Below are 21,490 nucleotides of genomic sequence, written 5' to 3'. Positions count from 1 at the left end.
TGGGATGTTACTGTATTGGAACAAGTTGATTAGTAATAGTTACTGTATCTATGACCCTGTTAAGTTTTTCAGTAGAGTTAAATTATTCCAATTTCTTCTTTCTTTTGTTGTATTTTAACTATCGTGGATGAATAAAGTGTGTTTTGCTTTAAATCCAGCAGTTTGACCAATCGAATTGCATCTGGAATAAGGCACCTTACATTTACCGTTAAAATAAGAAAATGTTAGGGTCTAAGTTATCTTCTGAATATTTTGAGGGGATTTAGTTTGGTCCATAACAATTAGATCAACATTAGTGGCATAATAATCTGCACGTATATTGTTCCTTTAGCCTAGTGGCATGTTTGAAATCATTTCCTAGATTTGAAAATAACCACACAACAGGTGGTGAACAAAAGTAGTAACACCATAGAGACATTTGTCAAGAAGACACAGAATTGTAAAAAAATTGAGTGAATTGTAGTTGTCAACAATAGAATAGTTAGATGTGGATAAGAAAATTAATTCCACCCTCTGGTGACTACCTGTAGTTTGCACATTCTCCCCCTGACTGCGTGGGTTCCTTCCGGGTGCTCCGGTTTCCTCCCACAGTCTAAACTTGTGCAGGTTAGGTGGATTGGCCATGGAAAATGCAGGGTCATAAGTTTAGAGTAGGGGATGGATCCTGGAGGGATGCTCTTCAAAGGTTCGGTGTGGACTTGATGGGCTGAATGGCCTGCCTGCACACTGTAGGGATTTTATGATTCAATGAAATTGAATCCCAACTCTAACAGTTTGAAGTTTAATGCAGACAAAATATGGAGTAGACAGCCAATCAGCTCCAAGGAGATGAGGTGATAAATTGAGTATTATTACAAGGCACACATTTAAGTTGCACTTCATGTTTCATTGTGTCTGGCTATGTTTCTCAGGTTTTGGAAAATCAGGCACTCAATGGAGGCGAGGATAACTGCAGAAGGAGGAGATTCTTTTCAGCACAGTTGGTAGGCCTAGTGGAGGAGAAATGCTTTAACTTGTATTACCCACCAAAGGCCCGACACTACCATCAACACCCTAGACTTCAGGCATTCCTGTCCAAAGTTCTGTTTTCTCAAACATATCCAAACCATCTCTATCAATATTGGGGCCAATATATTCGGAATTAGTAATTGACAAATGGATGGAAATTAGGACATGACAAATTAGCTTGCCTTTGCTTCTATTTTGCTCCACTTCCCGCTGCATTCCAGTTTCTATTCCCCATGGAAGGTGCTACGATGGTGGGTGGTAAATTGGAGAAAGAAGCAGCTGGATTGGAGTTGCAGCTGACTCATGCTACCAACTCATTCATACCAAATTCAGGCACTTCCAGTGTTCTGCATATTCTGCTCCTGAGCAGGGAAGAGCAAGGAAAAGCAGCACCAGGAACCTGTGCCTGCTGAGTGAAAAAGACACACATTCACTAATCATAAATCTTTTCATCAGAACTAAAAATCAAGGCACTGCTGTGTATTGTTGTGTATAAATCCATATTTTATGTACTTTCAACTATTCATGTATTCATGTACAACAGTATTCATAGAATTTAATTTCATTTTGATTTGTTTCAGAGAACAGTCATGTGGATAGTCAGTAAAATAACATTCATGCCGATATCCTTGCATATTAGTAATGAAATATGTAAATGATATAGCAGTAAAAGTCAGTACTGTGTTAACATGATGGATAAAAATCAAAAGAATTGGGAAATAAGACTGAATTATTTATCACCTAATTTTTGTATGATATGGTTGTGTGGTCAGGTAACCCATCAGATAAATTGTTACAGAAATAAGAGACAACAAGTTATGGAGCTGGAGGAACACAGCAGGCCAGGCAGCATCAGAGAAGCAAGAAAGTTGACATTTCGGGTCAGGACCCATCTTCAGAAATGGGGGGCTGGGGAAAGTAGGTGGGATGGTGATAGGTGAGTGCAGGTAGGGAGTGGTGTGGATTGGTCAGTGGGATGGGTGGGGCGGAAAGGTGGGAGAGAAGATGGACAGGTTGTGTCAGGTCAACGAGGCAGGGATGAGAGGGAGGGTTGGACATGGGATGAGGCTGGGAGTCGGGAGATTTTAAAACTGGTGAACTTTATGTTTAGGCCATCGGGCTATAGGCTCCTGAGGCAGATTATGAGGTGCTGCTCCTCCAGTTTGTGGATGGTGTCATTGTGACACTGGAGGAGGCCCTGACCAATTCCCACCACTCCCTACCTGCACTCACCTATCACCATCCCACCTACCCTCCCCAGCCCCACCCCTCCTCTCTATTTATTTCTCAGCTCTCTTCCCCCTTCCCATTTCTAAAGAAGGGTCCCTACCCAAAACGTCAACTTTCCTGCCCCTCTGATGCTGTCTGGCCTGCTGTGTTCCTCCAGCTCCATACTGTGTTGTCTCTGACTCCAGCATCTGTAATTCTTGCAATCTTTGTTCCAGAAATAACATGTTTTCATGAGCATGTATTAAAATCTTGACATGTGGAAGCCAAGTTTAAAACTTGCTGTCTTCTGCAATTTGCAAACTGCAGAGTTGCAACAGTGTTTTCATGCAGCCAGGCTTCGGACCATCAACTTCCCATTGAAACCAGACAGGCCTGAAACTGCCAGGCCAGGTGTGAATGGCAACATGGTTTCAGAAAGAACCATTGTGTACACCTCCAGTGAACCTGCTCTATTAGAAGAATGTCACACAGACGTGGTAGCACACAGCTCATTAGGAGGCCAGACACACAGTGTGACAAGGACAGCACTTGATAGTTGAAGTTTTAAAACCATATTTTGTGACCTCCAACTGGAAAGTCATTGCCTCATTGGATTTTCCTACCTCAGCCTAATACTAGTATTGGAGTTTTGGACATAGAGCACAGAATCTTTGAAGAAGATACAAAAGCAGAGGGAGCTGATGCTTCAGGTTGCCCCATGTCCAGCTGCGTACCTCATGGGGAACATCATCAGACTGACCAGACCCAGAAAACCACCTTGGTGAGATGGCCCAAAGACCAGAGCAAGCCCTAGTCAAGAGGGGAAGCCCAAATTGATGACTGTAGATCCTGAAACATCAGACAATCCTCAAAGACTGAGGAATAGGATATCCAAGCCTTATTGAATGGGTATTACCTGTCTTTTCAGACAAGTAGTTCAAGTACAGCAGTAATCCCTTGGATAGGATGTACCGAATCCTTTGAAGAGTGTGTCAGAAGTAGATAGTTAGTATAGATTTTAGACTGTTTTCTCAGAAATTTGAGACTGTTTACTGAAGTCTCCTGTAAACAGTTTGATACAGTTTAATTAAAGTACAATAGTAAAATCTGATAAATATTGTTTCTCCTTCATAAGGTGTTCAATAAAGGTATGTTGGACGTTCCCTTGACTCTTGTTTATCTCACTGTGTAACATGCCTGCGTTAAAAAGGGTCACTGCGAATCAGTTAACATTAATCAGGGTACATTTACCTATTTTTCACTTTACAGTCATATTGAATTAGGACAATCCAGATGATATTAAAGTTAGATTCATGATCAACAGAAAATAACAATGTACATGATTCCAGTGATTCATTACTAATTGCTAAATAGAGATTACAAGAGATAATTGTGAAGGTAAAGTTCATCCATTTGGAATATGATTTGAAAGTAAATTTAAACACGAAGCCATTGGAAGGCATAAAACAGAAAGAATTCCCATTATGTGTTCTTTGAAATGAATACTCGAGAAATAAAGGATGTAGAACTACTACTTTGGAGAATATAATTACAGCAGGAGGTTATAAAACAAGAGAAGATAAACAGAAGATAGCAACTGCAAAAATACTTTTTAAGAATTTGAAGGATTCTCATTGGAGCTGTAAAATCAAACTAAAAACAGAGTGCTTAGGTATGTATGATTAACAATGGTATGAAAATACAATACCATGAAGGTTCAAAAAGACAGTTTTGAAGCATTGAAATCAAGGGTGCTACATATGTATACTGAAAATTGTCAGGCTCATAGGAATGACAAACATTTATTTTATTTATCATCTAATTGTTGAACATACATAGACATCAATCAATATCTTTAAACAATAGAATACTGTTTCTTATTGCGTACCCAACTCTATTTGCTAAAAATAAATTAATGAGTTAGTTGTAAATGAGCTTCTGCTCGGTCCATCCATCACTCCACCATCATTTACTCTGGTCTTGTTAATTTATACTTGTATCATTGAAGAATTAACAGTAAGTTCTGTTCATTATATTATGACCTATGATCAAATATGGATTTCAAAATAGGTAAAAGACAGATGCTGATGGGACATGCAGAATGCCAACATTCCACCCTTAACATTTCTTAAACCGCTGGGGTTGGTAAACTGTTTTGCTTGTGATTCAAATTGCACAGCTTCAAAATAAAATTCAGCCACTAGCTATGCTGAATGTTAACATGCTAAAGAATTGCAATGTTAGCACAGATAATTTTAGCGGTGGTAATTCAGTTTTCTGCCTATAAGTAATTTTAATAGAAGACTTTCATTTGCACTAATAGTGTTGGGATAGTCACAATCCCATTGCATTATTTTACTTTCTGTTAATACAGAGTGAGAGGAATCAAGAAAACCTGCAAAATTAGAAGTATAGTTCACAATGGTGGAATTAGCATCCTGAAGTGGTGTTTCTCCTAATTTACAGGTGTAAAATCCAGACTAATGTCTCCACACCTATGCATGGTAACAGTCTTGACACCAGAATGGGAAAGAGAATAGGAGATCTATGATAATACTCATTATGCTCATATCTGTAGCTAAAATTCTGCATTTTATTTTGTTTATTATGCTTAGATAAACTACTACCCTCAAAAATTTAGAATAAACTTCTCCAATATAAGGAACACTCAGATTATGTTACTGGACATTGACCAATAAGTTTTCAACATTGTGCAAAAACTTACCATGGAGAGTGGTACAATAGCACGGATGTCTTTTTGGATCACTGCCAACTCTGTTACCACTTTGTCCAAATCTGGAGGAGGGTCTTTCCCACGGTAGTCAACATGCCATTGAATACGTCTTGTCACTGACTGGCTGGTAAAATTTTCCATCTCGAAATTCAATTGAATGATTTCGTTGGGCTGAACACTTTCTCTGCTAAGAAATCAGAAGGGGAACATAATCAACTTAATTTTATATTCTGAAATTAAACAGCTTAAAACAGTTTTAAAAGTATGAATCCTTCAATTTATTTACATATTTTACTTCCATCTGAGCTTAGAAAACAGTGCCACTAATCTTCATGTACTCTCAAGAACCACTGAACAGCTGTGTACTCAAATTAATTATTTTCCAGAACCACAAACTGTAGGCTTAAATTTCACATGGACATTGTTGCCCAGACCCCCACTATCCTCAAAAAGTCAAAGGTGAACCTATCTCCACTTTGTACAGCAGTTGGGCATTTCATTGGCTCAAGGTGTAATCTCTGCCCTAAATCAAGCCGTTGACAGCAGCCATACAATTGTGTGGCCAGCAGCTCTCTAGACCTAGTGATGCCAGAGGAAAGACAATTGACTACAGCTATTGTAGGTAGTCCCTCCCACATAGGAACCAGGCATGAAGGTGAGTGAGGTTCTCGTCAGGACCAGGCTGGTAGGACTGGGAAAGGGAAACAGAGGACCAAATTAGGGAGACAAGTTTAGGGGAGCACCTCTATTGGATGCAGGTTGCCCAGGTCGTAGGTATCCCTTTACTCCTCAGCTATCTACAATGCTGCAAAGTTCATCACATGGCCTTTGCAACCCTAGTCATTGGTAAAGTACTAGCAGAGGTGGTAGGCCTTGGACATGGAGCCGTTGCCATGTCACCCCAGTTTTACACCTCCCCCACTGTGCCTGCTTTCCATGGAAGTTGAGATGGGGCAGAAGTGATGGGGATAAAATTCCATCCATAGAGCGTACACTACCTTAACTTCCTTTTCCCTATAAGATTTTAAAGTCCAAGGTTAATATGAACTAATTAATGAAGTACCGTATCCAATTCTGGAGTTCACACATTGGGAAATATAAAAAGGTTTTAGAGAGGTTACAGAAAATATTTGAGAGAGTGATTTCAGGAATGCAGCACTTCCGTTCCATGGATAGATTTTAGAAGTGGAGTTACCTCTTCTCCTTAGAGAAGACAAGGCGCAGAGGAGATTTAATAGGGATGATTCAAATCATGAGCAGTCTGGACAGATAAGCTAAGGAAAGCTATCACAATTAACAGAAGGGTGACAACCACACAACAGTGATTTTATGTGAATGGCTAAAAGAACAAAAAGTAAAATAAATATAATTTAGTTTACCCAGCGAGTGGTTGGAATCTATTATGCACTGCTTTGGAGTATGATTGAGGCAAACTGAATTGTGACTTAACAAGGTTACTAGGCTGAAGGTAAAGGCTTGCCTAGGGCAGAGGAAGTGAGGCCGGACAGTGAAATAGAAAGCAAGACTGGTAAAGCCGGAACCTGGGCTGTCTGGTGAGAGGAAAGGAGACCAAAGGCTTGGAGTTGTGGAGCAGTGAGTCTGCAAAGTGTAAAGAGGAGCTGCTAAGAGTGGAGAGGGTCCGCATAAGGGAGCGAGGATCTGGACAGGAGACTGGAAAGTGCAAACATGGTGAGGAAGATTAAAAGAGATGGAGAAAGGGACTGAGAAGCATGAGAGGGAGAACTGTTAAACCCTTCAACAAGTGTAGTGCAAGCCATTATGATAAACAGTGTCATTTGGATAATTTAATACTAAACAAATGCAAATACTTATGAAATTAATCTATGTGTTTTTATGTCTCAAAGTGTCTCACATTCTGTGAATCACTTAGAGTAACTGCATTAGAGCCAAAAATACAATCATTTAGCTGTGGAAAACATGTTTATAGTGATGACATTTTGTGTATAGGTGTGTGTATTATTTCTTAACAAAAACTTTTGTTGGTAACTTACGCCGGTTGTCTTCTGCCAATTTAAACATTGTGGTGTCCAGAAAATTAATGCCTTCCTGTGTGTTGTGGCTTTAATTTTCAAGTTTAATGGATTCCAAAAAACCCAAGTCATAACACAAACACAGAAGGTAACTATGTGACTGCATCAACTAATAAAGGAGTTAGTGGGAATTGAAAAGGAGCTCCTGAAAACCAAAAAGTAACCCTGTAAATCAAAAAGTAATCCTCATTAATTTCTCAAGATCAATCTTTGAAAAAAAATGTTCACCCCTGCAATGGTGATCTGGACTTTATATAGTAAGTATCGGATTTGAATAAATGGCATTTGTTATTTCCGGACTCAAGGTGAAGTTCCCTAATTTGTTATGATTCCAGACAGGATACCCCAAACTGATAAGCTCCCGGGTGAGGAGGGATGAATTGCTCGCCTTCTTATTTCACCTGTCCCTTGGTCACTTACCTATGCAGGGTAAGCTGCTCACTGAAACAAAACATATGGCAAAGATACAAAATGTATATTTGGCTTCTGTCTTTATCAGATTAGAAGATGGTAATGATGGCCTGGTTGAAAAAATGGGTGTTGCGCAACTGAACAGTTTATTGATAGTTAAAGAAGAGATGCTAAAAGGCTGGCAGCAATCCAGTTGGAGAAGTCATCAGGCCCAGACGGGATGCATCCTCGATTGCTGAGAGAGGTAAGGGCGCAAATTGCAGAGTCATTGACAGAAATTTTCCAGGATTCTCTGAACACATGATTAGTCCCGGGGAACTAGAGGATTGCAAATATGTCACCGTTGTTTAAGAAAGGGACAAAGGATAACCCAGGAAACTACAGACGCGTGAGCGTGACATCACACCAATAGTGGGACAACTGACGGAGGTCACAATACCGGATACACATTGACAAATATACACTTAGAGATAAACAAGTTATACTAGATAGTTAACGTTGCTTTATCAAGGGCGGGTTATGTCTGACTAATTTAATTGAGTGCTTTGACAAGGTGACACAGGTAGTGGATGGGGATAGTGCTGTGGATGTTGTATATTTGAACTGTTAGAAAGCACCTACTATGGTGCCACATGGCAAGTTGGTTAGAAAATTAGAAATGCTTGAGATTGACAGGTCCTTGGCAACATGGATTATGAATTGGCCAAAAGATAGTAAACAGAGGGATGATGGGCATTTCTCAGAATGAAGATGTGTTGAAAGTGGTGCCCCCAGGAATCAAGGGATCCTTAATGCTTGTGATTTATATAAACATTTGGAATTGGGTGTAGAGGGAAAAATCTCTAAATTTGCAGATGATACTAAGTTTGGAAGAATAGTGTATTGTGAGGATGATGCTGAGTGATTTCAGAGGGACGTTGACAAGTCAACCAAATAGACAGACACCTGGCAAATTAATTTCAATGCAGGCAAATGAGCAGGAATATATTTTGGCAGAAGAAACATGGAGAAAAGTTACAGGCTCAATGGTACAACTATGACGGGAGTACAGGAGCTGAGGGAACTCAGGGGTTCACATTCATAATTCTCTGAAGGTGGCCAGAACAAGTTGAAACAGTTGTTAAGGTGGCTTATAGGATCCTTGGGTTTATAAATAGAGACATAGAGTATAAAAGCAAGGAAGTGGTGCTGCAACTCTACAAATTATTGGTCAGACCACATTTAAAGTACTGTGTTCAATTCTGGGCACCTTATGTAAGGAATTATGTTAAAGCCCTGGAGACAGTGCAAAGCAGATTTACTATAATGATATCAGGAATGAAGGAGTTTAAATACAGTGAAAGATTAAAAGCAGAGAAGATTAACAAGTGACCTGATTGAGGTATTCAAAATTATGAGCAATTTTTAAAGGGTAAAGAAAGATATTCTATTTCCACTAGTTGGTATCTCAGTGGTTAGGGGGTCACAGTCTCAAGATTGTCAGCATGAGAGTGAAGAGTCGGATGAGGAGAAACTTCTTTACTCAGACAGTTGTTAGGATTAGAATGCACTGCCTGGGAGAGTGTTGGAGGTGAATTCCATAGGGAGTTTCAAAAGAGAGTTGGATATATAATTGAAAGTGATGAAGTCAGAGGGCTGCAGAGATAGGGCTGGACTAGCTGAGTAGCTCTTTCAGGAGCCAATACAGACACAATGGGTCAAATGGCCTCCTTCTGTACTGTAAAAGTCTATCAATCTCTTAGTTATTCGCTCATAACAGTTGAACATTGTGGCTGTTGCAGTGGAGATTACTTGCAGTGTTGATGTCGGTTGTTGAACAGTCAATTTTTGAGACTCTTAGTTTTATATCTGATTGAAGTTTCTTTGATCTGATTCCTTTTATTTAAATTAGTATGCAGCACTTAAGTGATAGTGCATGTTCCTTTATCTGCAATGCAATGGCGATTAGGGGATAGTCTTTGACTGCGACCTTCACAGTTTGAAATTCCTGAACTCAGAATGGTGCACAAGAGAGCATTCAGTCCCACTCATCCACTCCAGTAGAGTTGAAATTGACATTTTAACTCATGCCCTTGTGTATTCTTCAAAGGGAACACAAAATTTGTATAAAAACCGAAAGAACTGTGGATGCTGTAAATCAGGAACAAAAACAGAAGTAGCCGGAAAAGCTCAGCAGGTCTGGCAGCATCTGAGAAGAAATAATCAGCGTTAACGTTTTGGGTCCGGTAACCCTTCCTCAGAACTTTTTCAGATGAAGGGTCTAGGCCCAAAACGTCAGCCTTCCTGCTCCTATGATGCTGCTTGGCCTGCTGTGTTCATCCAGCTCTGCACCTTGTTGTCTCTGAACTTGTATGCAGTTTGTTATGTAATCAGCATGGGATGGCTTGCTATTGAGCTGTGTCATCAGCCCCTCATTCTTTCTGAATCACAAGAGAACACAGTCCAGTTTGTTTGATGTTTCCTTGACCTTTTCAGATGTTACATCCCATTGGACCCACACAAAATGTTGTTTACACTCGCAGTTATTTACTCTGTACCAGTCTTCTTTGAAAAACCTCATTGGGAATTAAAGGCTAAACTGTCCACAGTACTGTATGTTGTTGACCTGTTGTCATGATACATTGCCTCCATGCTTTTGTATTCTATTCTTCTGGAAATTAATCCCTAGTCTTTGTTGCACTAATCAACTTGTATCTAAAGACTTATGTATTTCTATTGTCATATTTCTTTGTTCAAATCAACTCAATTTAATTTCTTACTTTCCCAGGAATAAGTGGCCTTCCTATTTTTCTAATGAAATGAACGACCGTACACTTCACTTTATTTCATTAGCCACGCATCTACCCATTCTGCAAACCTGTTTGTGTCTGTGTTTTGGATCAGTGTTTCAGTTTTCTTCCCATTTAGTTTTATCTGAAAATTTTGAGATTATGCCTTCAATTCCTGAGCCAATATCATTGATGTGAAGGTGAACAAAAGTAGTTCCAACATGTATCCCTGTAGGACACTGCTTTCCACTGTTCCTAGTCTGAGAAAACCTTTACAACTCCTGACCACTATTTTCTGTTTTCTTATCATCTTGTAGTCCATTCTGCTATCCAATGTTTCACCTTATGCCACAGCCTTTGTCTTGAGGCTCTTTTGTGGTAACTTGTTGAAGGCCTTTTGAAAATCCATCTATTGTTTATTAACACAGTGCCCATGTCTACACTTTCTCTTACCACTTAAGAAGTGAAACATAGTATTATTTTGAGAAATAAATGTTGATATTATGCCGATAACTTTTGTATTGTCTATTTTATTCTCAGATCTTTTAGAAAATATTCTGCATCATTCCTATCACCTACATTGAGCTAACTAATTGATAACTCCCTGGCTTAGTTCAATCTCTCCTTTTGTAGACAATAGTTATATGTGTTGCTCGCAATTTTTCTAGCAATATTTCTTTCATTAGATAGATCGTAGGTTTGCGTGCCTTTGTTTTCATCTCCCTAGTGTCTTTAAATATTCACACATACATGCCATCTGGACCGAGGCGCTTGTCCTCCATAGTTTGTTTAGTATTTATTTTACTTCTATTTTAACTTTAGAGATAAAACCTTTTCATTCTTATAACATTCATTCCTCTTTTCAATCCTTTTATTCAAAATTGTGGCAAAACATCTGTCCAGTATTTGCTTCCAATATCCATGCTGCTTAAACTTTCACCTGGTCCATCTCTGACTCCTCCCTTCTCTTCTTTGACATCTCTGTTTCCATTTCTGGGGATAGGCTGGCTACTGACATTCAGTGCAAACCCACCAACGCCCACAGTTACATGGATTATACATTCTCACACCCCACTTCCTGTAATGACTCCATTCTATTCTCCCAGTTTCTCTGCCTCCATTGCATCTGTTCTGTTGATGCCACCTTCTGCAGGGACACCTCAGAAATGTCCAGCTTTTTCCTCAAATGAGAATTCCCCACTATTGTGCTTGAAAGGACTCTCAGCCATTTCCCACACTTCTTCCCAAACCCTTCTCTTCCCTCCCACAACATTGATAGCGTGCCCCCAGTCCTCACTTTCCATCCCACTAGCATCCACATCCAAAGGTTCATTAACTGCCACCTCCAACGAGATGTCACCATGAGACACATTATCCCCTCCCTTCCCTTGTCAGTCTTTCACAGAGACTGTTCCCTCCAGGGCACTCCTGATCTACTCCTCATCCAGTCCCAACACCCCCATGGTACCCTCCCATGCAATTGCAGAAGGTGCGACACCTGCAAATTTACTTCCTCCCTTCTCACTATCCAAGGCCCCAGAAACACCTTCCAGGTGAAGCAGCGAATGTATCTGCATTTAACTCAATCTAGTCTACTGTATTCACTGCTCACAACTGGGGAGATGAAACACAGATTGGGTGACTGCTTTGTGGAACACCTACACTCTGACCACAAAAATGACCAAGAGCTTCTGGTTGCTTATATTCAACCACAGCGCAGTCTTCCCTGGCTAACATTTCTTTCTCTCTGGCTCAGCTTTACCTATCCCATTGTCTGCCCAACTACTGTTCTCTCTCTATCTCCCTCTCTCTCTCCCCTCCTCCGTGGGCTCCATCTCCACCTATCGTTCACCATCTTCCATTGGTCTTCAACATTATCCACTCTTCTTTCCCCTAGCTTACCATTATCTATCCCTTTGTCTGTCTGCCTGTCCTTCACTCCCTCTGAGCTCCATCTCCACCAATCACTTATGCCTTTATCCCACCCACAGTTTCGATCTTGAGCATTAATACCACTTTTTTCCTGCCTAAAATCAGTTCTGAAGAAGGGTCACTGGACCCAAAACATTAACTCTGTTCTCTCTCCACAGATGCTGACAGACCTGCTGAAGTTCGCGAGCAATTTCTGTTTTTGTTTCAGTTTTCCAGCATCCATAGTTCTTTGATTTTTGTGTTGGCAGACATCAAACAGTTAATTTGACACATTTCACTTTATTGTGCCTAGGCAAGTGTGCCTCACACAATCATTGTGATGGAAATCGATGCTTATTGTTTTATTAAGTATTTTGGATCGAATTTTACACTGTCTGATAGAATGATCAAAACTATGCCACTGGCACAGTAGATTGACAATAAGCTATTAAAACAGATATGGATTTTATGGAGGAAAGGAAGGAAGGCAACGTCGTCCAGACTTGAAGGTATGCCTGGCAGGCAGACAGGATTTAGAAATTCCAGAGTCATGGTGGGTATGGAACAGCATTAGAGGTCAAGGGCCAGGCAAAAGGGGGTTAAGTTGGTAGCTTGGCTGCAGTGTCTTCAAAAGATCCAATAAAGCAGGTAACTCCACTTCCCGTCCGACAGTATCCCCAGGCACAATTGTTAAGCGGCAGAGGCAGAATGAGATCCTTAAGTGACTATTAATTAGCTGCCTGTCACTTTATTGCCCTCTCATACGGAGGTGTGGGAAAGGCTGTGTCCTAGCTACCCAATTTAATTGCTCCCCCCCCAAATTCCCAATTTCAAATAAACCACTGGTTTACACAACTGTAAAGTTCCCCACAGAATTCAAACTGATAAACCTCATCAGAAATATATCATTATAAAGCATTAATCAATGATCTTGTAACACAAAGACCATGGATAAATCTCAAACCTATCTCCTTCATATTTCATTTGAAGATTGTACTTCTTCATTAATTCTTCATGAGTCAATAACACAACATATCTTTAGTCCTGAGATAGCACAACATACGTGCATGAGAACTATGAAGAAAAGCTTTGGGAATGTTTTAATAATGAAAAGGTACAATTATCAGATTAAAGATGAAATACACAAGTAGATGTTTAAGCAGCTGGGGCTTTAAAATAGAATGACACTAGACACAAAGTGTGATTTACAAGGACACTGTCCATGCTATCAATCGGATGGTGTTTTAATGACACATATAGAGCAAAAATTGCTCTTGAAGCCCATTTGTCTCACTGCATCTACTGCAGTTATAGGTTCCTTGCATTAATGCACTATCTTTAGGCACTATCTGTTTTATTTTAACTTCCTGTATGAAGGGGAAAAGTATCCTGCTATTTCCTAGTATGAAGTTCAGATCCTAAACTAAACTTAAAAGTCAGGATGGTTTCTCAGAAAATTCCTGGTTCTAGACCCCTGACAACAGGGTGACAGAATGATATGATCCATATGATTGGTGATTGTTGAGTGGGGAGTGGCGGGGGGCAGGGGAAGGAATTTATATTTCTTAAAATTAATTCACTTCTGGATTAAATGGAACATGTGACAGATCTTGTGGTTTATTGAAAAATACAACCAAACAGAAGTCATGTATGTATGTAACTTATAGACACGTAAGCTATGATCATGGTAGCACATTATTTTCTCTAAAAGCAATTCAGTTATGTATCTAGTTTGATCTTTAAGCAGTCAGTTTTATAAAGGCATATTGCAGATGGTCTCACAGATAGAAGTGATTTTCCATTATTTCATTCATATGACTGTTCACTGTCCCTGTCAATTTCAAAAATTAGCAAAAGCCCATAGTTGGAACAAAGAAAACAGTTTCAATCAAGCTAATCATTCAAAAACAAATTAGGCTACAACATGTGACAGTAAGCACTTCCGCTATAGTGACACATAGCAGGAAGAGAGATGAAGTCCTGCAAAAGGAATTTAGGGGGTTATGTTGTAAGTTAAAAAGCACAACCACTAGAGTTGTAATCTTGGGATTACTCTCCGTGCTACATGCTAATGAGGCCAAAAATAGGAAGATAATACAGCTGAATACTTGGCTAAGGAGCTGGCGTAGGAAGGAGGGATTCGGATATCTGGATCATTGGGATCTCTTGCAGGGCCAGGTGGGACCTGTACAAAAAAGGGCTGCACCGGATTGGAGAAGCACCAATATTAGAGTGGGGAGGTTTTGTAGTGCCACTTGAAAGGTATTAAACTAGTATGGCAGGTGGGTGGAAACCAGAGTGACAGGTCAAGATGTGAGGAGAAGGTAGAGGTTAATAGGATGAACAAGCAGAGTTTATAAAAAAGTACATTTTGTTATTTCTCCTTCCCAGCTTACTCAAAGATGCTGAAGAACAGGATATAATGTACTGCCAAATTAGAGTTCTTTATACAAATGCACAGAGTAAAAGTAACAAATTAAATAAGCTGCAGGCAGAGATTCAAATTGGAAACTATGATATAGTAGCCATTACAGAGGCATGGCTGCAGGATGGTTAGGACTGGGCCTAAACATACCAGGTTATAAGGTTTACCAGATGGATTAAAGAAAATGGCACAAGGGGTGAAAATAGTATGATTGATGAGAAACAGAATCTCTGATGAAGGAGGTTGTAATGAGGGAAAGCACCCAGTGGAGACCTTATGGTTGGAACTGATGAACAGTAAAGAAATTAAAATCAAAATGGGTGTCATATATACACCACCTAGCAGTAGCTCAGAAGTGCAAGACTGTATAAATGTTGAAATTAGGCAACTATGTAGCAAAGGCAGAGTAGTATTAATGGGGATTTTAATCTTAATGTAGACTGGGAGGGACGGACAAGCACCTGCCAGAAAGGTTGTGAATTTCTAGAGCATGTCTTGGAAGTTTCCTACAGCAATGTGTCTTGGATGGAACAAGGGGACAAGCAATATTGGATCCAATAATAAGCAATGATCCTGGCTTATTAATTAGTCACCTAGTTAATCATGAGCATTTGTTAAATAGTGATCATAACATGTCTGATTTTCATGTAGCATTTGTAACAGACAAGCAAAGGTCGGATACTAGGATTTTGGATTTAAGTAAGGTAGACTTCAATGAGATGAGGCAGAGGCTGCAGTAAACTGGAAGATCAGCTAATATGTAAAGCAAGCAAGAAACAGTGGAGGATGTTTGAAGAAACATTCAATGCTATTCTGAAGCAGTTTGTACCCATGAGAAGGGAAAGCTCCATCTCACAAAAAACAGCCACGGACAGCTAAGAAGGTAAGCAACAATATAAAATTAAAAGAAGGAGCTTACAAAAACACAAAGAACAGTACGGATTCCAGAGAACAGGACAAGTACAAACATTAGCAAGTGGGTCACAAAGCAGTTCATAGGAGCAGCTAAAAAGGATTATGAAAGGAAACTTGCAAGGGACACAAAAGACAATCAGAACAGATTTTATTGTAATAAAAAGGGGTAGCGGCTGGTTAACAGTACTACTAGTCAACTGAAGGCTGAGAGAAGAGATATTGTCAATGACCATGGGGAAATGGCTAACACGCTGAAGGATTTAAAGTTTTAGCAAAGATTCATAGCTCGGGTTGTGGGTGAGGTTGTTGACTTCCTCACCAAGCTGGCTTGTTTTCGTTCAGACGTTTCGTCACCATGCTAGGTAACATCATCAGTGAGGCCTCCGATGAAGCAATGTTGTTCTACTCTGCTTGGAATTTATACTGTCCAGTCCATTATGTGACTAGTGTCATTTTCAGTTTTGTTCCGTAGGGGTTTGTACATGGCGTCCAATTCTATATGTTTGTTGATTGCATTAGAGGTTGAGTATCATGTCTCTAGGAATTGCCGTGTGTGTCTATGTTTGACTTGAGCTACAATAGTTACGTTGACCCAGTTAAACCGATGGCCTTCATTGTCACTCTCGGACAATGTTACTATAGTAGTCCAAGCCAAACAAATTCACGCATGAGAATTCCTACAGGCATGGTTCTCCACCGGTAATGCAATCAACAAACATACAGAATTCATCCAGAGTTACCTATCCACTTATTTCTTTTATTATATAGTTCAGACTCCGAGAACATAGAAGGATAATAATTCCTCAAAAGTTTACATTTGCTTTCTGTGATTTTCCACACTAGACACCTGGAATTCAGTTTTGTGAATTTGAAATAAAATGTTTCTTCGTTTCAAAAACTCATAGTTTAGGAAACTTTCCTCTGCTAACACTTTGTTTATTTCAGTAAACCTGGTAGTATAAGGTGATCTTTTGAAAATCTTTGCAAGTTCCTGGATTTTATTGCCCTCCCACCAGTGTATAAGGAGAGGAGGACTTGTAAAATGCAATGCTTGAAGTTTTACACTGCCTTCCTGCTGCGCTTAATCTAACCTCCAATTTCGGGTGACCATGAAAGGCATCGGGCAGCCATTCTTCTCCCAAACTACTTCCTTCCCAAGTCCCTCCCCTCAGGGCCTATTGAGGCTCTTGAGTAGTCAATTAATGACAGCCTAAGTGCTTCACTCTACATCTGCTGCTTTTTATTCACAGCAGGGGCAAGTCCACATCAAATGAATAGCTCAGTAGCTACTAATGTATGATGGTATATTTTAATATTGCTTGAAGCACTTTGGTTTTGATGGACTGTGGTCAAAAAACCTTATTTCAAATATTGTGGACATACCTGGAGTGGTTTCTTTAAACAAGGTTATTGAAAAAGCGTTGTGGATATTACAGACCATTTTTTAAAAAAAGGGTTTCTCAGAAATTTGTGATTTCTCATATCCTGGAGTAGCTCATGTTCAAATGAAACAAGACTTGGACATTATCCAGATTTGGGGTGACATGCGGCAAGTAATATTCATGCCACACAGGTGCCAAGAAATGATCATTTCCAGCAAGAGAGAATTGAACCATCGACCCTTGGCATTCAATGGCATCACTATCACTGAACTCCGTACTAAATGCAGTGGCTACAACAGCATGTCAGAAGATAAAAATCCTGTAGTGAATAATTCGCCATCCGATTCTCCAAAACTTGTCCACCATCTACAAGGCACAAGTCAGGAGTACACTCCCCACTTGCCTGGATAAGTACAAACAACACTCAAGAATTTTGACACTATCCAGGACAAAGCCCGCTTAATTGGCATCATATCCAGATTCATTCCCTCCATCACTGAAGATGAATAGCAACAGTGTGTATCATCTATAAGATGTACCAAGAAACTCACGAAGGCTCCTTAGACAGCATCTTCAAAATTCATAACTACTACCATCTAGAAGGACAAGAGCAGCAGAAACATCATCTTCAATTTTCCTTCCAAGCCACTCAACATCTTGATTTGGAAGTTTATTGCTGTCCTTTCAATGTCACTGGGTCAAAATCCTAGAATTACCTCCCTAACAGCCTTGTGGGTTTATCTACACCAAATAGACTGCAACTACTCAGGAAGGCAGCTCATCACCATTTTCTCAAGGACAAGTAGCGATGGGCAATAAACACACCCACATCCACTGAATGAATAAAACAAAAAGATGATTATTGCCTGGCACTTGTGTTGTATGAATGTAGAGGGAAGGTTGCTTTGAAAGAGACCATCCAGCTAATTTCAAGTTCCTGAAAAATGAACCTTCTACATTCTGAAGCATCCCCTTCAATTCAAGGGAGTCTCTGGCTGGTGACCAACCAATGTGGGAAAGATTAATTTGGAATGGTAGTAAAAACACTGAAACAACTCATTGCAAGAGGCAGGGTCCAGACATTGGAGGGGGTGCACAAGTCTTCAAACACTTAATCTGCCCAACCTTCCAAGCTTCAGCTGCTCCAGAATCTGAAATTCATGCATTGGGCTTATTAGCTATCTCAAAACCTATCAAACCAGAGTGGAAACAAGTTATCCTTGATCTGAGGGAGTATCTGAGAAGAGAAATAAACAGACACATATGAAAGCTGTGATTTTTTTAGGAAATGCATGCTTGAAATTTGTAACCCTATAAGTACATATGGAAGATCACAAAGTTTAGCTCCAGTTTTATCTTTCATTAAATGGCTTTCTTGAATAGAACAAGATGGCAGAAGATGGTTGTATAAAGGTGAAGGCTGGAAGCCAAGAAAAACAGAATCAGACAGAAGCAGTTCTAGTAGAGTGAAAAATAGCAGAAAGAGAGGCTACTGAACAGTTTTTCAACAGAACTGGAAGCAAGATTTCATGCTTGTGAAGTTTTGGTAGCTGCCACTGAACTAATAAGTGAGAAACATAACAATTAGGTAGTTGTGAGTTGCAATTTGTTTCACTGTATCAGGCAATAAGCAATCCGCTTTGCACATCGGTGAAATCGTACTGAAAAGATCCTTGAAGACAGGACTAGAGCGATATTAATTGTTAAGGATTGGTGACATAATTGTTAGAGTTGACACTCCCGTTGCTGGTGAATTAATCTTAAAAAAAAATTAGCTTTTCTTGCCATACATTGACGTGGGTGTGGATGATACTTTTCAGAGAAAAGTGTTTCTGAAACCCCCAAAGAGGCATACGTAAAAGGAAAATTGCAGAAAAGAAACAATTGACTCTATGGCCTGAATGTAGTTTCCAAGGTGTGGTATCTTTTGGTGAGATCTCTTTTACAAAAAATGCATGGTGTTCAACTAAAAGTGGATTTCGTATTGTTTTACTGGCATCATGAAGGAAAACTTTAAGGTATGTTGAGATGCATGTTGATATATTCTTATGGCATGGTCCTGTGGAGTTTGAGACATGTATTATTAATAAGATTAGAATAGAATTTCAAATTGATAATATGGGTTGTATGGTTTGGTTTCTACAGGTCTGGAGTAACTTGAAATCAACAATTCTATTTAGAGAGTATTACTTTAATGCCAGTTAATCATACCATGTCATCACAGACCGATGAGGTTATATCTAAAGAAATAGAGAAATTATGAAGCTTAGTCAGTCAGTCAAATTGGTTGTGCACTCAAAAAATAATGCTAGTTTTGATGTAGAGGAGTTAAGTATTGCAATGAATCATCCTAAAATAGACAATATTTTAAGAGCAAGTACAATACATAATACTAAATCTGGAGAAATGGGTATTTAAGTTTCCATTCTTAAGTGACTCAAAAAATACAAAATGAGCCATTTTAAGTGATGCTTTGTATGCTAGTCTTCTTGATGGGTAGTGAAATGCAACTGGTTTCATTTCTTATCGATGAAAATGAAAAAAAAAACTTAAAAATATTTTACCTGCTGAAAGAAACTGACTCTGTTAGAGGTATTGGAAATGGGACTTTATTTGTCAAATATTTAAAGAAGATTCTGTCCAAGAGGTGTACTGAATATTAAATAGACATTAAAAGTTGGTCGAAAGTTGTTCATTGTGATATAATGTACACACTAGGAAGAATATAATTGAGGGTAAGGATTGATCTTGACGACTTGAAACCAAGGCTGGAAGAGAAAATAAGTCTGTGAAATTAAATGGGTTAATCAAAACATCAACTGTCTGCTCAGAGATAGCAAGAACTGCAGATGCTGGAGTCAGAGATAACACGTGCGGAGCTGGAGGAACACAGCAGGCCAGGAGCAGGAAAGTTGACATTTATGCCACCTGCTCCTCTGACGCTGCCTGGCCTGCTGTGTTCCTCCAGCTCCACACTGTTTTATCAACTATCTGTTTTTTTTACAAAAACAATAATATGAAGAAACGGTTAGGGGTTTGCATCTCAATATAATGCTTTGTTACAGAATATGAAGATTTTTTATTTAATTTGTTGAGATAGTTTGGTTGTGTTTATGAACTCTAATCTTGACTTAAAGAGAGAGAAGAGAATTTGTTAATTGTATATTACTTGTGTGCTGGAGTCAGATATTAACTGGGGAATTACTTGAAACGCTATAAACTGCAATTGTGGCTTTTTGGTTAAAAGAGATGTATATGTACACAACTCTAAGAAAAATACTAAAATGTGTAGGGATTACCTCAAGTACTGTAGTTCACCAATTAACTTTCTACAACAACCATGACCAGTTTTAGTTAAAAAGAAACAAAAAGAGATTGTGATGAAGGGATTTGGAAGGATAGTGATTTTTCTTAGCTTCTGCTTTCTGTCTGAAATCCCAAAGTGGTATTTGATTTAATTTTGTATTTCCCTGAAATATAGCAATAAGATGAAGTGAATGCATTTCTTTTGTGAAATAAATGTTTAACATTTGATTGTTCACCATACAACCAGAGGAATTTTATATTGTAGTTCCAACCAGTTTTTTGATAACCTGCTGGTGTTACAAATGCCAGTAAAATCAGTTTTATTTTCACACTAGCCTTAAAATGACAATAATCATACAGCTTAAGGTAGTGTTTTCCACCCTTATTTGATCTGACTCCCAACTGAGGAACAGATAACCACCCTTCTCCAAAGAAATCAGAAAAAAGTAATTAAATATATCACCATTGCTTTAGCTTTTAATAGTCAAGGTCACCAAACTGTGTGAACATGTTATTAGACCACCTGGAATCTGGAAAGTGAACAGAATTATGTCTCATAACATTGGTTCAGAAAATAAATGTTGCAAAAAGATCTTGAAAAATTGTCAGATAAACAGAATCACGAATCACAGAAATATTACAGTGCAGAAGGTGGTCATTCAGCCCATTGTGTCCGAAATGACTCTGCACATGAGCATGATTTATTGCCATTCTCCTGCCTTTTCCCCATATCTTTTCACATTGTTTCTATTTAAACTATCATCCAATTCGGTCTTGAATGCCTCAATTGAACCTGCCTCAACCACACTTCCAGGCAATGCACTCCAGATTCAAACCACTTGTCGTGTGGAAGAAGCTTTTCTCATCTTAGATTTGCTTCTTTTGCAAATCACATTAAATCTGTGCCCTGTCATTCTTGATTCTTTTATGAGCAGGCATAGTTTCCCCTATCGTTATGATACAGGAATAGCAAGGTAAACCAAATCAGCCTTACTATCACTGGATTCGCAATACAGTGAAGTTGAAACATTCAATGATCCTTAAAATTGCCCAACTGTTCTTACCCAGGCTTTATGAATAACAGATCTTGGATACCAATTAACCATCTCATGCTCTGAACTCGTTAATCTTCCCTAGAGCTCATTTTCATCCAATCCCAGTATTATTTGCCGAATTGTGTTGCACACAAGCTTTATCAAAGATCAGCTGCCATCCAGAATTCACACTCTATCTGGTCACATATTTTGTTTCATTGCCGATAATCACTCCCTTCTGCTTTTGCAATATGAAATTCATTGTCATTTAAACTTCTCTGCTGTCCATCTTGTTACTGAGATAGCAGGAACTGCAGATGCTGGAGAATCTGAGAT

General features: G+C 39.2%; 1 protein-coding gene across 2 annotated transcripts in view; it reads right to left on the bottom strand.

Annotated features, from left to right (window-relative positions):
• tmem132e (transmembrane protein 132E) overlaps positions 1 to 21,490 on the bottom strand; it is a 606,787-nt gene that overhangs the window by 269,964 nt on the left and 315,333 nt on the right. For both annotated transcript variants that reach the window (XR_007264880.1, XM_048612749.1), the window contains exon 4: positions 4,943 to 5,138. Coding sequence is in view for 1 of the 2 variants with exons in the window: in XM_048612749.1 (XP_048468706.1) it covers positions 4,943 to 5,138 (196 nt within the window). In the remaining variant the exon portion in view is untranslated. The remainder of the gene's footprint in view (positions 1 to 4,942; positions 5,139 to 21,490) is intronic.

Source organism: Rhincodon typus, chromosome 26, assembly GCF_021869965.1.
Source record: "Rhincodon typus isolate 14 chromosome 26, sRhiTyp1.1, whole genome shotgun sequence".
In the NCBI taxonomy this organism is placed as follows: Eukaryota; Metazoa; Chordata; class Chondrichthyes; order Orectolobiformes; family Rhincodontidae; genus Rhincodon; species Rhincodon typus.
This window is presented reverse-complemented; position numbering and strand designations above follow the sequence as displayed.